This window comes from Prunus avium, chromosome 4 (assembly GCF_965620075.1).
Source record: "Prunus avium chromosome 4, drPruAviu1.hap1.1, whole genome shotgun sequence".
Classification (NCBI taxonomy): domain Eukaryota; kingdom Viridiplantae; phylum Streptophyta; class Magnoliopsida; order Rosales; family Rosaceae; genus Prunus; species Prunus avium.
The window spans coordinates 18,653,915-18,676,548 of record NC_142287.1 but is presented as its reverse complement, the minus strand read 5'-3'; the positions used below and the strand labels follow the sequence as shown (position 1 = coordinate 18,676,548).

Genomic DNA, 22,634 nt, shown 5'->3' with positions numbered 1-22,634 from the left:
CAACTATCTCATTCAGTGTGGATTTGAGAAAAGCTTGAGTGAAGCAACTCTCTATACTAAGACAAGGGGAGATAAAGAAATCCTAATTGTGTCTATCTATGTGGATGACATAGTATATATTGGAAGCAATGAAGAAATGTTGAAAGAATTCAAAGAAGATATGCAGGTGAAATATGAAAATGACAGATTTAGGACTTCTTCATCATTTCCTAGGAATGTGAGTGATACAAACTGATTCAAGCATTTTCATTCATCAAAGGAAGTAGGCTTCTTCCTTGTTGGATAAATTTGGCTTGAAAGAGTGCAAATCTGTCTCCATCCCTCTTGTTGCTATTGAGAAATTAAGCAAAGATAATGGAAGTGGTGCAGCAAGTGAAGAAAAATATAGAAAGATTGTGGGAAGTTTGTTATACCTCACTGCTACAAGGCCGGATGTGATGTATGCAGCTAGTTTACTAGCTAGATATATGCATTGTCCTACCAACAAACACTATGGGACAACCAAGAGAGTGCTCAGATATGTTAAAGGGACACTAGATTATGGTTTAAAGTATGAGAAAGGCAAGAAAGCAGTCCTAATTGGATACAGTGACAGTGACTGGGGAGGTTCCATTAATGATAGCAAAAGCACATCCGGCTATGTTTTCTCATTTGGAAGTGGAGTTTTCTCATGGGTATCTGTTAAGCAGAGAATTGTGTTGCACTTTCAACTGCGGAGGCAGAGTATATCAATGCATCAGAAGCTACAGCACATGCTATCTTGCTCAGATTTGTTTTGGAGGATTTTGGAGAACTACAAACAGAAGCAACTCTTTTGCAGTGTGACAATACATCTACAATTTCAATAACTAAGAATCCAGTGTTTCATCAACAGACAAAACACATTGACAAAAGGTACCACTTCATCAAAGTTGCTTTGCAGCAAGGTATTATTGATATGGTCTATTGTCCTACTAAGGATCAAATAGCAGACATCTTTACCAAAGCTTTACCGAAGGAAAGGTTCAATTACCTCAGAGATAAACTTGGAGTTATATCAGCTCAAAGCTTAAAGGGGAGTGTTAGTGTATAAGCATTGAGCTAATATGAGTTTAGGATAAATAAGCCTTGTGTTTAAATTGTGTATGCATTTAGTCTGATAAATGACAAGTGAGAGGCCTTCAATATGTAAGGCTAAAATAGCCATATGTAGCAACTTTAAGAATAGCTAGATGTGAGGCTGCTATCTAATATGATGTGTGTGGATCCAGCTAAGGCTAACAATTATGAGATGCTCTTTTGCGTGCTCATTTTTTCATTAAGAGAAATATAGTCCTCTCTGCTTTTCTGCAGAGAGAAGGAGAACTCTTCATTCATCATTGTTTTATTCTTTCTTCATTTTCATACCCAAATAAACACAAACTCTAACAAAATAAATATTACTTGAGATAATTACATTAAGGCAAAAGGGGATGTCCTATGACTGACTGTTTGATTCAGACCAAAAAAAAAAAAAAGAACTGACCGGTGTTGACATTTATTTCCATGCCCTATTAGTGTAATTGGGACAAGTTGTTAACCGAACTCTAAAATTAACTGAGCACACGCTATGATCTAAATACATCATAATATTTAAATCAAAACGTAAAATTAAGCAAGTACACCCTATTTTAACTACCAAAAATACCCCTAGTACATCCTAATACACTCTCACACCACAGCAAATCAAAATGTAAAATTGGGACAGAGTTTCATCAAGGTCAAGTGGCATACTAAATTATTCGGATATCATGGCTGAGAAGCTTTGATTCAAGGGTAGCAAAAAGCTTGTTTTCTCTTTGAATCAGAGAGAGAGAGAGAGAGAGAGAGAGGCCTTTAAGTAATTATAGGCGCTCCAATTTATTAATTTCTGAATATTCAAGGCTTTTAATAAATTATACAGAATGAACAGATGTTTATTCAATTGATACAACAAATTTCAGCGTATGTAACCAAAATGGCCCACATAAAGAAATCACAAGTAACCTATCTCGTGTATGACAACAAAAGTAAATAATTAAACCATAAGTTGCATGAAAGCTGCAAAGACAACGTCCATGCTAAGCCTCTTATTCTCAAGCGCAGTTTTCAGGGCGCATTTTAGATTGATCAGATGCATCGAAGTCACCAGGATAAAACTCTCTCTTGCAGCAATTGTTTGTTTTACCAATCTATAACCTGCAATGAGAAACAATATTGACAATTAAAAAAATGAAGAACAGTTAAAAGTTCAATAAACATGATTTGTAGGAATACGAGTTAAGAGAAATGTATGCATAAACTTCTAATTAGGTCACACCCTTACATGAAGAGAAGAGAAATTCAATTTGTTTAGTAATGAGTGGGTGGTGGAGGTGACGTGTAATAATATGGTGTAGGAGGTGAAGGAGATGGTGGAGGCGGTGACTTGTAGACGTAAGGAGGAGGTGGGGATGGGGATGGAGGTGGTGGTGACTTGTAAACATATGGAGGTGGTGGTGGTGGAGATGGTGGTGGTGGTGACTTGTAAACGTATGGAGGAGGTGGTGATGGAGATGGGGGTGGTGGTGACTTGTAAACGTATGGAGGTGGGGGTGATGGAGAAGGTGGTGGTGGTGATTTATATACATAAGGAGGAGGAGGTGACGGAGATGGTGGTGGTGGTGACTTGTAGATGTAAGGTGGAGGAGGTGATGGTGATGGAGGAGGAGGTGACTTGTACACATACGGTGGAGGAGGTGATGGTGAGGGAGGTGGTGGTGATTTATAAATGTAAGGAGGAGGTGGGGATGGAGAAGGAGGAGGTGGTGACTTGTAAATATAAGGAGGGGGAGGTGATGGAGATGGAGGTGGTGGTGACTTGTAAACATATGGTGGAGGGGGAGATGGTGAAGGTGGTGGTGGTGACTTATAAATGTAAGGAGGAGGTGGGGATGGAGAAGGTGGTGGTGGTGACTTATAGACATAAGGAGGGGGAGGTGATGGAGATGGGGGTGGTGGTGACTTGTAAATGTATGGTGGTGGAGGTGATGGTGAGGGTGGTGGTGGTGATTTATAAATGTAAGGAGGGGGTGGTGATGGAGAAGGAGGTGGCGGTGACTTGTAGACGTAAGGAGGGGGAGGTGATGGAGATGGTGGTGGTGGTGACTTGTAGATGTAAGGTGGAGGAGGTGATGGTGATGGAGGAGGAGGTGACTTGTACACATATGGTGGAGGAGGTGATGGTGAGGGAGGTGGTGGTGATTTATAAATGTAAGGAGGGGGTGGGGATGGGGAAGGAGGAGGAGGTGACTTGTAAATATATGGTGGGGGAGGTGATGGTGAGGGTGGTGGTGGTGATTTATAAATGTAAGGAGGAGGTGGGGATGGAGAAGGAGGAGGTGGTGACTTGTAAATATAAGGAGGGGGAGGTGATGGAGATGGAGGTGGTGGTGACTTGTAAACATATGGTGGAGGGGGAGATGGTGAAGGTGGTGGTGGTGACTTATAAATGTAAGGAGGAGGTGGGGATGGAGAAGGTGGTGGCGGTGACTTGTAGACATAAGGAGGGGGAGGTGGTGGAGATGGGGGTGGGGGTGATTTGTAAACATAGGGAGGTGGGGGTGATGGAGATGGAGGAGGTGGTGACTTGTAAATGTATGGTGGAGGAGGAGATGGTGAGGGTGGTGGTGGTGATTTGTAAACGTAAGGAGGAGGCGGGGATGGAGAAGGTGGTGGTGGTGACTTATAGACATAAGGTGGAGGAGGTGAAGGAGACGGAGGTGGTGGTGACTTGTAAATGTATGGTGGTGGAGGTGATGGTGAGGGTGGTGGTGGTGATTTATAAATGTAAGGAGGGGGTGGTGATGGAGAAGGAGGTGGCGGTGACTTGTAGACGTAAGGAGGAGGAGGTGATGGAGATGGTGGAGGAGGGGACTTATAAATGTAAGGAGGGGGTGGTGATGGAGAGGGAGGTGGAGGTGACTTGTAAACATATGGAGGAGGAGGTGATGGTGAAGGTGGTGGTGGTGATTTGTAGTAATACGGTGGAGTTTCGTAGTGGTGATACCATGGCGGGGATGACTTGTAGTAATCTGGTGGTGGAGGAGATGAATAAGCGTAAGGCTTGTCATCACTAGCTGCTACATTGGTGGCTATGAAGCATATAGCCAAGGCAAAAACCAGGCTTGGCCAAAGATTGGCCATTTTGAGCAAACTCTTAATCACTGAGAAGTTATTTGTGAATGATAACTGAGGAGAACTACGCAGCTTATATAGTGATCCCTTCAAAAACAGAAGCATTTGTTTAATGTTGTATGAAGTTTCCAACCTCTAACAAACCAATAACACAAAATCCTGCAGATTTTCTCATTTCTTTGTCCAAATATTAAACAATTAGATAATGGTATCCCACTCTCCTTCTAGCCTTGCACAATAGTCTTCATGCATATGCACCTTGAAACGGTCTAGACCAAATAATGCAAAACGAGTTGCAGAACTGGGAAACTTATAAAATACATAAAACAATCACACTGTTTGACAAATAAATCGTGAATATAAATATAATTCTGAATTTGTATGAGGAAGTAGTTGAGATTAGGTTCATTTTAGGAACCTTCCGACTGAATTTAGAACGTATCAAACTTTGGTTGATGTTAAAATATAAATCAATTTCATCAGCAATCTGATTCTGAAGTAGTCTTGCAAATTTACTTGTACATACCTGCACTTGCATATTTTCTAGTAAATCATTGTCACTAAAGTCTAACAGCCAATAAGCTCACTGGCAAAATATAACAAATGCCTGCATTGTTTCTTACCAGAATTTTCCAGCCAGCACTAATATGTTGAAGGCTTCCCAGCAAATTGCCAATAAAGTTTCAGTTTAACGTTTTCCTGTATTGTTTAATGGTTTGTGTAGAAATAACCGAGTGATTAGGTTCAGCTTTCCCTGTCACAGATGTATAAAGTCAATTTGCTTCCTTTTTCTTTTTCTTTTTTTCTTCTTTTTTTAATATGACTTGTGTTTTTCTACAGGGAGGTCTTAGCAAATTAATCATGTTACAATGGCATAATATGAAATGCATTATTAGAAAAAAGTACTAACATGTAAGGAATATGTACTAAACTATTAAAAAAAGCTTTCTTGATCGTCATAATGTATAAACACGTTACTCATGAAACTGTCCAACCTAAAATCCTATATAATCTACAAAAGGCCGAGTCCAAGCATTTTTATGGAGCTAAAATCCAATACAAATATTCTACTTTAAGCCTTCCCAAAATTTGAGATCACTACAAAGGTGTCATGGAGATCGAATTTGAGACCACTCGTCTGTAAGTTAAGGCCCTTTTCCACTGTGCTAGACCCCGTTGGCGAGCTTACATCTTTTGGCACGCTATCAAAGCTATGTGTTTTCCAAATTATAAAACTAAATTTGTTGTTTCTTTATTCAAGTTTATGGAATTTTTTTTCCCAAAAGTTTATGGATTGAGTAAACATGGTTTTGCCTGTGCATCTAGAAGGCAATATATGCAATATGAGGAAAAGACATTAAAATAATTTCTAGCCAATAGACTGTTTCAAAAACACTCTTCATATGGATGAAGGCAAAAGCATGATCTTTGGATTCAAACGAAAACAAATTTATAGTTTTTCGAATGACAGAAGAAAAATTACTACTATTCGGCCCTCTCCTAATATAGGGAGCTACAAGAATTAGTTAAAGAGAGAACAGAAAATAAAATAAAAGTGGGAAATTACTTTAAAGTTTCTCAGAGAAAATAAATAAACTAAAAAGGCTTGTAAATCGTTGTTTTACACACGTTATAAGTCTACACAAACTGAATAATTATTTTTTCTGTAGAACCATCGTGCCAAATTCACAAAGAATGAAATAAATTGGCAATACATCAAGATAAGGAAGTTTTTGTTTTTGTTGGTGAAGAAGATAAGGTCATGTATTGGTTATATATTAAAGAAAGAATTAAAATATAAGTTCAACTGCAAATGTTATGTCATGCCATGTTCGTTAGGAAATGTCATGCATGATATGACAACTCGGTTTATTACTCGCTTATTACTATTGTTTTTAAATTACCCCGCAGTTGCAGCCTGCACTGCATCTGGGACTTGTTAATCACCACAGCTGTCTCTTGCTTGGTTGTGATATGGATAATGGAATGCAAAGAGAAATGTGGAAGAAGCAAAGTTATGTGTTCTGTGACGAAAGATATGCTACGGCCAATCGTCTATACGTACATGAGAACCGTTTATGCATATAAAGTGTATGCACACATGGGCAATTTATAACTGTTAATGCATGTAAATCGATCTAATCAACAATAAAAAACCACGTGAACGACTGACCTTAACAAAAACTTTACACAAGATGAAAAGACTTTTCATTACATTCACTCTAAAGATCCAAAAAGACAGAATTTCTCATTTCCACACTGTCGACTAATTTGAAAAATTCATGCATTCCAAATTATGTTACGTCAATCACCTACTTGATACTTAAATACTGTTTCCTCATTCTCCAAAAAATAAAATAAAAATATTGACTCCTTAGAAAATAGAGAATGAAAGCGACCAAGTCTATTAAAGAGGTGGTGATGATAATAATAACAATGAGAGAAGGATAGTAAACTGAAGGTTTCCTGATACCAAATAATGTCACCATAATACAAAACTATTCACAATTATTGCTTTTTATTATAATCATTTAATCATCATAATACTTCTGATTTACACATATTACATGCATATCCTGTAATTGGTTGGTTGGTAGAAACATGAGAAGGACTATACAGTCTGTTATAGTATTAGTCTGTACTGTAGTATATACCAGTAGTGTACACTAACTACAGGAAAACAGAAACTAACAATCAAATACTAAGCTTGGCGCGGAAGTCTGAGCTAATAATTCCTGCAGTAATTTCATCCAAACAAGCCATCCGTATTCGTTCAGGCGTCGCTGGATTATCTAGTGGAAACCACTCCTTAGACCCTACTTCCGCTCTCGCAGCTATGATTGCATCTTTGATGGCAAAAAAGACAGCCGTAGCCAAGAAAAATGGTGGCTCACCAACTGCTTTGGATGAGTGGATCGCCTTCACATTTGGATGTCCCTGTCAATTAGCAAAGAAAACGTCAAACAGGTCAAGACTGTTACTTGCTTTAGGTTGAAATCAATCATTAGAGCCAAGTAATTTCAATTTCTATAATTACAAATGTAAATTAAAGAATTGCAGCTTAACTTAGCCCTCGAAAAAATGTTGGGTCACCTGTTTTTAAACCGTATGGCATAACTTAGCATCGAAAAAATAAAAACAGATGGGGAGGGGGAGGGAGGTTTGATGTTCTAATAAATGAAATCCTAAACAGCTTCCATCCAAGTTTGATAGTTTTTAATTTTTAATTTTGGGATAGGATACACAATGGATATATTAAAATTGGGAAGTACAGTCAAAGTGGATCGGGAGTCTGCAAAAGATATCACCCTCTAACTACAAGAAACATAATATCGAGAGCACAACAAATAACATAACAGCAGCTATCCTAACAGAAAACAGAAAAGTAATCAGCCAATCTAAATAGAAGCTTTTGAGAGAGCAAAATAATTTCCATAAATTCATGCGTTCTCTTTTCTCTCTCCTTCATTTTCCAATTTTTTTCTGCCGCCCTGCATAATTATGCACTTCTATTTGGTTCAAGGATTTCTACACAATAATTAATCAACCAACCACATTAAGCCCCATTTTCTCACAATATATTTAATCAACCCCACACCATTTCTTTACGCAGACACCGCAGACAAAAATTCCCGACACCATCTTGTATCAAGCACCTAGTCTGGTAAATTATAAGTTGCCTTTAGTTTTAATTAACGCTTTTCAGTAGAAAAGAAGTTGTCAGATGACATGTTAAGACAGACATACTGAATCCCACCCATAACTTGATCAGACAAATTAACTTCAGAAGTAATTTATAATTTATAAATGCCCTTACAGGGTAATGAGCATACCTTCAGAAGTGAAACGCTAAATTTGAAGGGGACATCATTTATGGAAGGAATTTTGTAATTTCCAGGTCCACATGTGTAGAGGCAACCTGGTGAGATCCACTTATGAGCAGAATCACCCCACTTAAGTTCTTCTAGAGCTACCCATCCCAAACCTTGTATAAAGGCTCCTTCGATCTGCATTAGAAGCATAGCATAATTGATAAGAACATTAAAAGGAACAACTACTCTAGATTATTAGTTATTGCAATCGAAATGAAATATATCACCTTGTTCAACCATCCCTTCCCCAATTTTATAAAACAACACCGAATAACAGCAAGATTGACATTCACAAACTAGATCAGGAATTTGTTAGCATGTTCATTAGTTTAGATGATAACAGCAACATCAGTGGCAGCTCATACAAGCATGTTGCATGGAAATTTCATCATTCGGCCAAAAATAAAAATTAAATCTCCGTTAGGTTCTTAAATTATCTCCATTTTCTCACAAGAAATGGGATCATTGTGGGCCCCACTAGAAGTTCTAACCCTACTTACGTCAATTCTTGAGTCTGTTTCTGTAGTATATCTTACTTTCTAGGAAAGTTATTCTTATTCCTATAATCCTGTTGCAACAAACATTCCAAAAAATGGGCTTAATGATAACTTGAGAGTGAATGTAGTTTTCTTTTTATAAAAATGATTCTGTTGCAAGTTACAACAAAGAATCCTCAAGAATGAGGTTCACTACATGTAGCCTGAGATGGGGTTATAATTCCCATATTTTTCACGGATGTTTATTGATAAGTAAAAGATATTGACATTTTAACGAAACATATAAGGAAAAGGGGAGAAAAGCACCTGCCCAACATCAATTGCTGGGTTGAGAGAGTATCCAAGATCCAAGAATATGTTTGCCACCCTAGTGTGAAAATCTCCAGTCAATGTGTCAACTTCAACCTCAGCAAAAGCAGCCCCATAGGTGAAATACCTGAATGGGTTCCCTTTACCAGTCGTCCAATCAAAGTCAATTTCAGGTATAATGTAAAACCCATGAGCAGAAAGATCTATCCGCGCCACGTAGCATGCACTTGCAAGCTGACAATAATTGTGAAATACGAAGGTAACATAAATTTCGTATCATCAAAAATTCTCAGTGCAAGATTGCTTGCACAAAAGATCCCATGTACTGTCCTTTGGAACTAACACATGAACAACAAATTTCAAGAGACTATCTATAAGATTCAAAACTTCAAAAGCAGTTCTTTTATCACTTATTCACTTTTTCAATTCCCGTGTGATACTACTATGTTAGCCAAGCATCTTCGATGCTTGACAAAGAATTTGAATGATACTCTTAGGTAAAGCTTCAAAATTGATTCCAAAGCGAGACAAACAAAATCCAGAATTAAATGGTGAAATCAGAGACGTCAAATGGAGAATCAGATTACTCAATATCCACCTCTTACTACACGAATGATATAGTTGGAATTTGGAGCAAGGTGTTTACAGTATTCAGATTCAATATAAGTGCCTAAACATGTAAAAGCTTGGTAGAACGTGACAAAAGATAACAACAATAACAATTATCAACTACGCCATCACAAATCACCTTTTTATAAAGTTAATCAAGACTTATGCAAATAACCCAAAAGGGAAGGAATGTTCACTGAAGTTTGTGGCTGATAAACTACTATAGATCTCACCTTCAGGTTTAACAATTAATAAGCTCATATAACAAGAAATTTACCTTGGACATTTAAATCTTTCTAACCAACATTTTCAGTCTCTTTCATGGCATTAAATTGATTGCCAACATCACAACAATCTGAAAATGCTTATTTTACTATTCTCCTGACAGTTTTATATTTATTGATTTACTTGTAATACATTAAAGCTGTTTTCCTCTTCTGTTTTTTATAAGTGACTTCTTTGTTTTGGGAACACTTCAGATAAGTAACTTCTACACCATCCAAAATTCTTTGTCATTACTCCTCAAGGGAAAGAAGGACATGAACTCTTCTTTGAAATAAAATCACAAAATATACCATGCTGTATTATGTGAGCAGAAACTATGACAGTATGAGTACCTCAGCAAAAGAGCTGAAATTTTGTTGTGAAGCAATAGGCTCCATGCGTGCCTTAATTTGCTCACATGCGTCCAGAACTGCAGCTCCATACATGTCAGAACTCGCGGAAGCTGCTGTTGGTGATGAATTAGGAACCTAATTTGGCAGCAAACATGAAGACAACAAAATATGAACATGGGCATCAGGTGTTTAGGCATATACAAATAATTAAGCAATAGAAATGGAAAGGGAATCTAAATCAGTTACTCATACCAGAAAACCTTTCGAATATTAATTGAATAGCAATCTAGCCATAGCCACAGATAATTATAGGCTCAACTTTAGTGTTACATTCTCTTAAATTTTAATACTATCAAAGTTATTCCAACATAATTGCAGCACAACACTTCAGCAATACCCCTGACATGCTCATGCAATGAACTTCTTGGAGAATCTAGAATCTCACATCGGGAAATCTAAGCCTCGCAAAGTAATCTATAGATATTGGACCCCTTCGTTTGTTGCCAATTAGTTTTGGGTTGGATGCCCTAATTCTAAAATGGTATGGAGCATGTTCCATTCATGTGTTGGGCCCGACTTCTGCCCAACTTATGTGTTGGGCCTATTGAATTGCTTGTTGGATAATGTAGAATCCCACATTAGGAATCTTAAGCCTTGCATAGCAATTATAAGAACTTGGGCCTCTCCAGTCATTACCAATTGGTTTTAGGGTTGGTTCTCTAATTCTAAGAAAGCTTAAGAATCACTTGAGAAAGGCTTCTCCCTTATTATCCCCATCTTACATGTTTAAAATGTTGATACATCAAAGTATTTTTACTTTAGCTTTAGCTTAGATGAACCCCCGTGCATTTTACTGTACTTCATCTCACATTAACCCATGGTCATTTCAAAATACATATCTGATGGTTGACCTTTCTAAGAATGAGAGAACTAGACATTTCTAATATCTGATCAGTAGAAACAATATGCAAAATCTAAGCAATATACCAAAGTGACCTTTTTTTATTTCAAGATAATGAAACACTGTCAGCTACCTTGTCTGTACTTGTCTCTGATATAAAGACAGAACTGAGAGGGATATTGAAGGCAGAAGCAGCGACCTGAGCAACTTTTGTATGCAAACCTTGCCCCATCTCAACACCTCCATGTGTGACTAAAACAGTTCCATCCGTGTAGACATGAACAAGAGCACCTGCCTAAGGCACATTTAGCATACCTGATCAGGATTCTGATTGCATGATTACGTAGTATATAAGAAATTAAAATATGGAATCAATTTTGATAAGAGAAAATAGAAATTCCCATTAAAATGGAACACAAATTAACTTACTTATGCAGCAGCAGTTCGATTTCTATAAACACACTGAGAGAGGAAGGGGTAAATGCATCTCTTAAATTTCGAACACTGATAACATGATGTAAAACTATCCAAACTATAAATCTGACAAAGGCTTGTCACAATACTGAGGCTTCCAAATCTATAAGATCAACTTGGATGGCTTTCGCACCCAAGTGGAAACTCTCCTGTTTCAAATCGGATGGAGTTCAGTGTTTTAGGTAAGAGAGAGTTAGGGTGGATAATATATGTAGCATTCTATAGGCTATAGCCAGTTGATATACTTGAAAAAGACAAAATACTGACATCATAGGAAGACATTTTAAGTAGGATGCCTATGACAGAAAGTTCATATCCTTTTCAGTAAAGAAAAACTCAAAATCAAGAGGGAGGGTTATGTCCGGCCATACATCTTATACTAGAATAAACCCTTAAAAAATCCTTTACTTGAAAACTCTATGTTCTTAGCATGTTTTAGACAAAAGATAGTTAAGTCCGAATAAAATCCTGTATTTGTCAAAGCTCTAGTTTTCTAAGAGGTAAAAGAGAGAGAAATCAATTAAATCTGGAACCAAATAACATTTTGTGAATATTACCTGGTTCATAAGCTTTAATGTAAATGATATGCCAAACTTCGTTGGAACCATGGCAATACCACGCTTCCTCCACCGATTTTGAATATTAAATTGGTCAACTTCGTAGCGGGCTTTTGAAAATTCACAAGATAACTTTAGTTCACTCCATAGGGGACCCAGTGTACAGTGTTGAAGTTGTTGACCATAATGCAATATTGACCCTTCACCTTGAAAATTAATTTCCTGAAGGAAAGTGATATTACAGGCTCATATCAGAAGGAATATGATGGTTATGGAGTAAAGGTGCAAGTGCAACTTAAGAACTACAACCTGATAAGATTTATTAACTTACTCTTATCTCTTCGGGGCTTTTTTTGAGTTCTGCAGCAATCCTTTGAATCCAATTTTCAGTAATAAGCATACCTTGAGGACCACCAAATCCACGAAAAGCAGTGTTACTTGGAATGTTTGTGAAGCAAACCCTTCCCACAATCCTCACATTTGGAATCTCATAGACATTATCTGAGTGAAACATAGCACGTTCAAGCACAGGAAGGGACAAATCTAGTGAATTTCCACCATTATTGTAGAGTTCAAGATCCAGTGCCAACACCTTTCCCTCATTTGTAAATCCAACCTATGTCAAATTACATATTCTATCAATACCTTTTTTTTACATCACATGTTATGTAAATTTAACAAAGCAAAAATATTAAAAGCCACCAAAACAACAACAGCATAGACGATAAAATTCAATAAGAGGAAGTAAGGCCCTTCTCCTTCTCCATCTTCATCTCCATTTTTTTCCTTTTAAAAAAACAAAATAAGGGAGCTTTACATACTACTCCACAACCCCTCCAAAGAAATACTCTTTGAGCAAACAAAAATAAAATCAGGTTACAGAAGTTCTGTTACCACAAGGTAAAGGAACCATAGAAGGGCCCAAATTGTTTACTAGATACCAAAGTCCCACTATATGGCATGAGAACTCTTTTCTTAATTTCTTTTATGTAGTTTAGCTTTTATCTGACAAAACAATGAATAAGAAAAAAAAAGTGCAAAAACAGAAAAAGTTTCTGCCAACATCAGATTGTAAAACATACAAGTAGGACATAAATGTTGATGTCCACCAGAAAAATCCAATTATAGCAAAAGAAGTAAACCTTGTACTTTCCTAGAAAGCTATGGCGTTGCCCAGTTATCATCATGTCTGTATCACGGTCTAATGTAATTTTAACCGGACGATTCAACAGATATGATGGTACAGAGGCTGCAGCAGCAACAAAAGCTGATCTAGTCTCCTTGCCACCAAAACCACCACCAATCCGTTTAGTTTTACAAACTACTTTTGACATTGGAAGACCAAGAACATGAGCAACGTATTTCTGATGCTTCTGAGGGGCCTGCACATTGACGTAATCCCGTTACATTTCTGTTAAAATAAACATCATAGACATTTGATTGACGCTAGTCCCTAACAAACTTTTGGACAAAAGACTCTGCAATCACAAAAATACTTGTAATACACACAACCAGTATTTAAGGTGCAAGAATTAACATGAAGAAAGGGAGAGGGAGAGAGAGAGAGAGATTACGGTGTCTATGCACAAATATTAGAAAGAAGTTGGAAAGCTATACAAAAGGCAAGCCCAAGCCGAAAAGGAAAGGGTGAGTGAACCCTGCCAAAGCATCTGGTCCAAATGAAAGGATGAGTGAATGTTTTAGGGTTTTGGGAGGTGGTTAAGGTGGCTGTGTAAAAGCTTCTTCCACCAGGGTAGGCTACTTAAAAGCTGAATCACACTAACATCATTATGGTCTCCAAGGGTCTTTGCCTCAATGAATATGATGCAATTTCACCAAATATGTCGCTGCAATGTTCCAAACTAATTCATCTTCAACGTATTGACCAATAAATTGAAAGGGACATCAGTGGTAGGTTAGCTTCTTTGTGCATGTGGGCGAGCCAGTTTGCCAACTAATAGATAACGTCATGATTGTCAGTGAGCTTCCACATGTGATGAAGGGGAAGGATGGTTTCTTATATGTTTAAGGGTGCATGAATTGTTTCTTATATGTCATTTTCTTTACTGTCAAACTGAAAGAGGGCAAAAATTGCAAAACAGAGCAAACAATATGGTGGACATAGTAGAGTTTTGAAGGTCAGGGTGCAAAGAAGAAAAACAACTCAAACCACAGGGGTGTAAAGTGTAACTAACCCTTTCATTTTCCTATACAGCCAATAAACACAAGCTAGCTGCTTACAAGACCAGCTGGCTAAATATGGTTGTCTCAAAAACCAGACTCCTTCCTACACACGCTGCTTAAAAGCAAATACTTCCCTAAGTGTTCCACTTAATTGGACGATGGCTTGTGAACAACGCCCCATTAGGGGATACCTTAGTTTATTAGAATAAAGTAGAGACTTACAAGCATGGCTTCATGTTACAGGGCACATGTAAGGGTAAGAGATAACCCATACTTATGTAAACTGCATAGGTTTTATTAGTTGCTATCACCAAGGAGGGAGGATGTCCAACATGTAGCTAATTTAGTTGACCATTAAATATTCATGGGAATACAAGGATATTTTTTAGCAACATTTTGTACCTAATGGACCCCAACCCATTTTAGAAGTGCCCTTGAGCAAACTGGATGTCTCTTTTTTCATTGAAAAAAACTTATCAAGAAAGGAAAAAGGTACAACTAAATACGGGCACTTGGGTCATATCTAAACTGATTCAAGCAGTAATCTTTCGAGGGGTTTATAGAATACCTGAGTGGATGAGATCATATGAACTTCGTTGCCACCATCCATTGTCCATATCACACTGCTTTGTGGCTCCAAATAGAAGTGTTCCTGTCCTCCCACTCGAACTTCCCCCTCTATGACATTGTCACATTGACGTGATTGAAAGCAAAGATCCACATCCCCTTTCTTAAAACACCTCTCTGTATTAGGATGGAAACTATTGGCATTGATGGCATCCAGTATTGACAAGATGGCTGGGAGCTCTTCATACTCAACAAGAACCTTCCTTGCTGCTAGTTTTGCATTTTCATGTGTATCAGCAACTACCACTCCGATAGCCTGCATAAAAAAACCATGGATAAATCATAAAAGGGGAGAATCGGTTCACACAGCACTAAATATACCATACAAGGAATAATTTCATCATGCCTATATAGCATTTGATAAATGCTCAATATATTTTCCACATCATTTCTTGTGATGAGTCAACTTTCTGAATTGTAGAAATATCTTTATAATACTGCAAAGCAAACCATCAAGTGATGTTTTTTTATGGGTCCATTTTACACCACACATCATTCTCAAAAGTTAAGGATTCCATTACATTGTGGGCTAGAGAGAGAGAGAGAGATTTATTAACCATCATACCTGACCTACACAAGTGACAAATTCTGAAGCAAATAGTTCCTCGTCGTAAACAACTGGTCCAATTTTATTATCAGCTGGAACATCGTTAGCAAAAAACATTCCTGCAAACCCAGGTGATAACTTTGCTCCAGAACCATCGATTGCAAGTATACGAGCATGAGGCTTTCTGCTGAGTATTAAAGCAGCATGCAAACCATTCTGAGGCAATGGTGTGTCATCAGAATATTCTGCCTCTCCTGTAACCTGTTAGAAATTATCAGTACAAACATCATAATGCTACTCTCTACAAGAAAAAAACACATGTACTGTGCACAAAATTATACTGATTGACAGGGCAAAAAAACCCTTGACGCCATTTAGTATCACATTCAATATTAGCCTGGCAGTAGAGAAGATTTATCCTGTCCAAATCTTGAATGTCATTGTCAACGATCTTCATCCTTGTGCACTTTGATTTTCTTCCTCTGAGTTCAGGGACTGGTCTTTTCATCCTATTTATTCGGATTGGAATGCTGTTGTCATGTAATTCTGTTTTGTTGTTTTAGTCATGTTTTTTCTTGTTTTAGAAGTAGATTAAATGGAATTTTTTTTTCGGGAACACCTTGTTCCCTGTGTTGTAAATATCTTATTAATGAAAGCTGTGTTTCTCATATAAAGAAGAAAAAAAAAAATCATAATAGCCCATTCCTTAAGGCTGAAGGTTGACCTCACATTTTTTCATTGGTTGTCTCATTACAGTAGGAACTAAGAAGTAGACTTGAACAAGAAGACAACCACAGACATCATGTAACACTAGCTCAAATTCAAGCATAAATGATTGTGAGAATGTTCTCTCCTGGAACCTGGAATTGCTTGAATTTTTTTATCTTTTTACAATTGGAATCTCACAAGAATGGTAAGTCTGACACTAGTTTTTGATAGGCATTGAAGGGTTACGGCAGTCTGTTCTCAAGGAAGAATATTTTTAGATGTACCTAAGGCATAGCAGCGAGAGAGAAGTTGTTCTCTTTTCTTTTTCATTCCTTATTTATTACTTCTGGAGAAAGTAAGGAGAGGTCTCAAGAACATATTGCTCCGATGCCATGTTGAAAAAGAAACTTTAGGAATGGAAACAATCTTTGTATTTCATATTCAAATGAAATGAGAACCTTGAATTATATAGGATTCCAGGGACATAAAATTTTTGGTAATCAGCTCTTTGACTTAGACCTTAATTGAAGCTAACAACCGTGGACTAAGCTCAGCCTTACGCATATGACAGTAACTTTATTTGACCCGAGTATGCTCCCTTCGCTCCTTCTTTGTTGATTGAAAAAAGAAAATATTTTTCAAACCTTTTGGGAAAAATGGTTAACCAAAAAGGGACCTACGCCAACATAGTTGCAAACTTGTTGCAAGCATTTACAAACCCAACAAACTTTATCTGCATAGACATGATCCAGTAAGTCTCTTCTTCTAGCCCATTATACAACATACTTGATAGCAAAAGAATTAGGTAAAAGAAAAAAAAAGGAAAAAGATAATGCATACAAAAAGGTTCTCAATATCAAATTCTGTTAATCTAGGCTCGAGAAAAAAATAAATAATTGGTATATCGGAAAAGATAAAAGTATTATTTCCAGTACAACTAAGTACATACCTGAAGTCTTGCTGATAAATGAACCTCAGGAGACCCAACAGCTGTCCCATGTTTTGTAATTTCATAGTCTTGAGTTCCTATAACAGGTGGCCGGTGAAATGGTTGTACAGCAGAAAGATGGGATAATGGTACTCTCTCCTTAATGCAATGATCCCCTTCCATCTGATGAGAAACCCAAAGAAAAAATTTGAAGAAAAAGCTAAGGGTCAAAGATTTACGAAACTCCACCATCCCACCAGGAGCATTATCCTTGAGCAATACATCTTTTTGCAGGACTTTCAAAGCACCCTGCAACAGCTCCTTGTTCCAACTCTTTCCAATGAGAAAATCTTTTGTTCTTGTTGCAGAAAGAGAGAGTGGAGCAACTCCACCATAAACAATAGATGCATCAGACACAACCCTACTGTCACCTCTTTCCTCAAGATGAACACGAATTCCAGCATTCACTATCGCTATATCATCATCCCTTCTGTGAGCTTGCTTAAATTCTTTCACATACTCAAAAGGCCTAGTCCAAGGTAAAAATACAGAGAGCAAAATTTCACCACTTGCCAGATCCACCTTACGATAACCCAGGAAAAACTTTTCTGCCAGCGTCGTTCTAATGTTCCCTTTGCAATCAATAATTTGAAACTTTGCTCTAGAGGCCATCCAAAGAGGGTTCAAGTCTGATATTGGACTGGCCGTACATATATTTCCACCCACACATGCAACATTTCTTATTTGCATCCCAGCAAACCATTTTAATTGTTCAACGAAGGCCTTACAAGACGAAGTTTCATGAACTGCACGTTCTGTTATGACCTTTCTTAAAACCTTAAGTAGTTCAGAAAGTCTTACTGCAGAACCTATCTCTATGCCATCATCCTTGACATTCAAAACACTGAGTTCAGATACATGAGTAACAGAAATCAATACCCGATACTCAATTTTCTTAAACCTCATTTCAATTCCTACCTCAGTATTACCTACCAATAATTTTGCATCTGGGAATTTTTGTTTCAACTCTAGCACATGTTTAAGTCTCAAAGGTCTAAACCACTTTAACCCACTAAAACCAGTTAAACTTAAATACGTTGATTTTCTCAACAGTAGCTCAGGAGGAAAAATAAACTCCTTGTCTGTGTATGAGCTTCCATCAATTTCACTGTATGAGACAGGTTCATACCTCTCGTCGTCACAAGTACCACTTTCAAGAGTGGTGCCTGAACTCTCACTTTTCAATCCACATGAACAGGGCTTTCCAGTTGAAGGGCACACAAACTCACCTCCTTCACGGCATAGCGAAGATATATCAGTGTATGGTGTATCATTTGTTTTGGCAAAGACACGAAAAGCCTCAACAATTGGTCTGTAACCTGTGCATCGACACAAATTTCCTGCAAGGCATTCTTCAATCTGCTCCTCACTAGGTGGTTTCTGACTTGACCTTAACAATGCATACATCGACATGATAAAACCAGGGGTGCAAAATCCACATTGTGAGCCATGAGATCTTGCCAATGATTCCTTGAGAACATGAAAGAAAATAGAAATAGGTGAGACTCTCAATAAGGCAAATTTGGAACTGCGTAATTTGGTTACTATATGATACCCCCAAAGAAAACAAAAATTCAAATATATTTTAGAAAAGCTCATCTTGTAATTTCCAAATAATATTGATCAAACAAAACACTATTTACTGGGCTCATTAAACAACACTATTTATGAGAAGAGGATGAGAAAATGGTTCGGGTAATTCCGTCTCCCACTTTCTTTCCTCTCCATTTCTGAAAATACATGTTTAATTCCTAATTAAATCATGAACTAAATATTAAGTTTGCACGCATTCTTACGGATATTCTTCACTTTGAGATATGGTCAAGTGAATTCTAGCCTAAATTTAACAAGAGAGAGAGAGAGAGAGAGAGAGAGAGAGAGAGAGAGAGAGTATGAATGAGTGAGTTCTAGCCCAAATTTAGAGGATTTTCAATTCTTGGAGCACAGCCACTCCCTAATATTCCATGAATGGAGATTCCATAATCGAGAATCCCCCTCCAGGACCTAATCCAATCTCAAAAAGCAATTCAGTATAAAGTGATTTGTCAGATATATTGGGTCACAGGCTGATAGCCGCATATGGTGTTTCTCCGATCAAGACATTCCCTAATTCACCCAAGAAAGATCAACTGAATTATCATAAATTGGAAGCATGAAGGGGCGATCAACTTCTTTCTCTTATGGTATATCTCAGTATAAAGGATGCTACCAAACATCTGTATTTGCATTAAAAAAAATTCCTCTCTTACGCAACGCAATTAGAGCTGGAACGCTTTAAGTGCATATTGATACAACTGGAGCTGGTTACCAGAATTATTTGCTTTCTTTTCTGTTCTATAAATTTTTTCAAAATTGTACAGCACTCTAACTTCACATCTTCTGTGACTTTTACAAAGGTTGCAAACCATGGTGTGTGTGAGCTAAGTGATTTTTAATCCTGGAAATACCTTCACTGCATTGTAGATTACATAATATGCTAAGTGATGTTTAAGCATACAAAATACCGTCACCTAAATGTTGGTGAGTGTGAGCTAAGTGATGTTTTTCCCCCTTCAATTTCTTTTGAATACTTCCTATAAAAATCATTCCTACTCATGTTTGCTTACAGATATGTTCCCAAACAGAAGTTCTTAAGAGTTCTTTTACCAATAAGAAAATGCTTAAGAGTTGTTGACCAAATAAACAAACGCACCTGACAGTGGAATGCACAAAGAAAAAATAAACTACAGACAGATACAGAAAAAAGAAATGCAGGTCAATGGGGGAATGTACCTTAGAGCTACTGGGTTGTGGGATGCACCTTGGAGCTACTGATGATCCCAGCTATGGGGGTTGTGGATTAGGGGCTGCTGAAGAAAGGCTGGGAATTTGTTAGGTTTAGAGTAAATGTCTGGAGGGATATAGGCTTAACAGCAGCTGGGCATTTTGATTTTGTTAAAAGAAAAATCAATAACCAAGGAGAAATGTTGTTGTTTGACCTAAGTAATTCAGAAATAAATCAAGTGCCCAACAAGCATGCTTCAATTGTGCATAATTAGCAAGAGCCATATGCTTCTTTAAAGAGGCGTAATTCTCTTTGCATTTTACTTAAAAGGTAGACAGTAAAAGGTAGCTTTCTCTTCCTACACTTATTTTTCTAAACTAGGTAATCCTTTACAATAGCATTAGTATAAGACAAAAAGTAATAACGGATACAAACAGAAAAGAAAAAAACAAAAGAAAGGCAGCATATATTACTTGAATCGGATGCAAGCCCCGTTTGTGGCTCCCTAGTCCTTCCACCGTAATTACGTGCATCCCTTCTACAGAATACAAAGGAGCCAAGCATGCATTGACAGCATAGTGCCTGAAAGAAGATTTTAAAAAGAACAATAATTTCAGTGTGATCCTAATGTATGGACTCGAATAACAAGTACGACACGTGCATGCACTTGGGTGTTCGTCTACACATGTGCATGTGCATGTTTATTCAAGAGAAAGAGATACTCACACACATTTCTTCCATTCTTGGTCATAATGGGAAACCATAACAGTGCAAGCACCGCAACCACCTTCACCACAACCAAGCTTTGTCCCCGTCAAACCTATATCTTTATTGCCACAAAGGCAATAGAAATTCTAATTAGGTTTTTTCAACATAGAGAACCCAAAGTTTGTATCACTTACATAAAGGACGTTATAAAAGAAAATGGACAATAAAATCTTGCAGTTATCAGTAATTAAGAATGTACAAGATAGATATGCAGGGCAAATATTAACCGTTCTGAAATTTATTGAGAACAATCAGCTCCATAGGTCAAGATTACTCTTGTTTATAAGAAACAAACATTTTCATTGAACACAGTGGACGAGGTGTTCCCTAAACTACACCCCACTAAAGAACAACAAAACAGAAAACCAATAAAAACAAAACAAAACAACAAACTAATATAAAATAGCACTCCAATAAAAAAAATAATAATTAACATGAAAGGACCAACCCTTAAAATCTGAGCAAACTGAAGCCCATAAGGATGGCTATAAACAAACTCTGAACTACAAACGATCAGCATCCTCCCCCTCTGGCAACCTCAAAATTTCACTCATTTTTTGCCATGAAACAACCCAAAATATTGCCAACACAGCACATTTTCCTAGCACCATGCCCCTTTTCCTCCCTCCAAAAACATTGGCTTCTCACAAAATAATGCATTGCAAGTATCTGGGATTGTCAAATTCAATTTGGACTCCTTAAATAGCCTCATCCAAGCTAACTAGAAGAATCACCCAGATCTTAGGTGGTATTTCACCTTCCAAATTGTATGATACGGACCGAAAAGAGAACGACAAGAGTATCCATTAGTTGCTGTAACTAGGAGGTGTAAGAGAAAAACTCTTGAGGATTCCAGTTCCCAAACTCTCCTATCCTGCTTAGATGAGACCAACATCACATTTTCTAGAACTTAAAGTATCTCGGTTAGCTCTCCCAACTCCAAGTCATAGTTTCTTCGAAACCCAAAACCCCAAGACAAAGGAAAAGACGAAAAGCTCAAACAAAAACTAGCAATAGAAGCACTATGAGATCTTGTAAGAACCAAACAAACTTGACAGAATACAAGTAAAGAAACCCATCAAAAAAACTAACCCTGACAAACAAACCAAACTAATCTGAGCTCAAAATTGTCTCTTCCCATACTTCCTGAGCAGCCAAACAAACAAACTGGGCAAAACCAATTGCAATTCCAATTTTATAAATTTTAAAAAAAAACAGAAAAGAAAATAGAAACAATCAGAATCAAACCTCTGAGGTACTCAAGAAGGGTGAAGTGAGCCAACCCATCAGGCAAAACTTTACGAATTCCATTGACATACAATATGGCCTCTTTTGACTCCTCCCCGATTTGTTCCAGCTCCTCTTCGTTCTTCAACGATCCCATAATTTTATTTTCTGTCTTTTGCTTAATTCCTTGAAACCCAACAACTTAGAATTGAGAAAAATATTAAGATTCAAAAGAAATCAAGTTTTTTTCTTCTGTATGTGAGAGAGCAGTGAGTGAGAAGAAGATGAAATGGAACAGTAGGGGACTTGGACACGGAAGGTCGGTATTCAGATTTTGGGGGAAAAAGACAACAGCAACAACAAAAAAACAAAAAAACAAAAAAAAAAGTTTTGCACGTGCGACCGTACTTTCTTCATTTCTGCAAAATATTCTGCTTTCCTTTGTACTTTTCTTTCAATTCAGTCTTCCGATGCTTTTCGCTCTGTTAGGTAACTCTTTCCTGAAGCAGCTTTGTTTGACCAAAAAAGTAGCATGTGTTTGACCATAAAAATAGCATGTGAATTATTAGGAAAGAAGAATGGAGGAATTGAATTATTAGGTAAAATGTTCAAAAAATTTCTCCAAATACACTTCTGTCTTGAATCAACTTGACTAAGCCCATATCTTCTACTTTCTTAAAGACAAAATTAATTTCACATATGACACTTACATCCCCAAATATTAAGGGGAGAGGGTTTTTACACACACTACCAATATGTCATGAGACTTCAAACATGAGACTATTAATTTGCAAATAAAGGCCCTTTTTTCA

At 37.3% G+C, this 22,634-nt stretch overlaps 2 protein-coding genes across 3 annotated transcripts; both read right to left on the bottom strand.

Annotated features, from left to right (window-relative positions):
- Positions 1-1,854: 1,854 nt before the first annotated feature.
- Positions 1,855-4,199, bottom strand: LOC110760399 (uncharacterized). The gene is made up of 2 exons (XM_088251597.1): positions 2,324-4,199; positions 1,855-2,196 (listed from the first exon to the last, which is right to left on the bottom strand). Exon 1 carries the CDS (start codon positions 4,180-4,182, stop codon positions 2,350-2,352), a length of 1,833 nt encoding a protein of 610 aa, XP_088107723.1. The 5' UTR covers positions 4,183-4,199; the 3' UTR covers positions 1,855-2,196; positions 2,324-2,349.
- A 2,473-nt stretch (positions 4,200-6,672) lies between these two features.
- On the bottom strand, positions 6,673-22,417 carry LOC110760280 (xanthine dehydrogenase 1-like). Of its 2 annotated transcripts, XM_021962525.2 has the most exons (14): positions 21,844-22,417; positions 20,554-20,653; positions 20,301-20,409; positions 17,025-18,533; positions 15,386-15,628; positions 14,762-15,076; positions 13,152-13,391; positions 12,341-12,625; positions 12,010-12,231; positions 11,112-11,273; positions 10,078-10,212; positions 8,849-9,085; positions 8,007-8,180; positions 6,673-7,110 (listed from the first exon to the last, which is right to left on the bottom strand). In XM_021962525.2, the coding sequence occupies exons 1-14, from the start codon at positions 21,977-21,979 to the stop codon at positions 6,868-6,870; spliced, it is 4,110 nt and encodes a 1,369-aa protein (XP_021818217.1). In that variant the 5' UTR covers positions 21,980-22,417; the 3' UTR covers positions 6,673-6,867. The 2 variants fall into 2 exon arrangements, with proteins under 2 accessions (XP_021818217.1, XP_021818230.1); XM_021962538.2 differs by lacking the exons at positions 20,301-20,409; positions 20,554-20,653; positions 21,844-22,417 and adding an exon at positions 19,836-19,905.
- Positions 22,418-22,634: the final 217 nt, after the last annotated feature.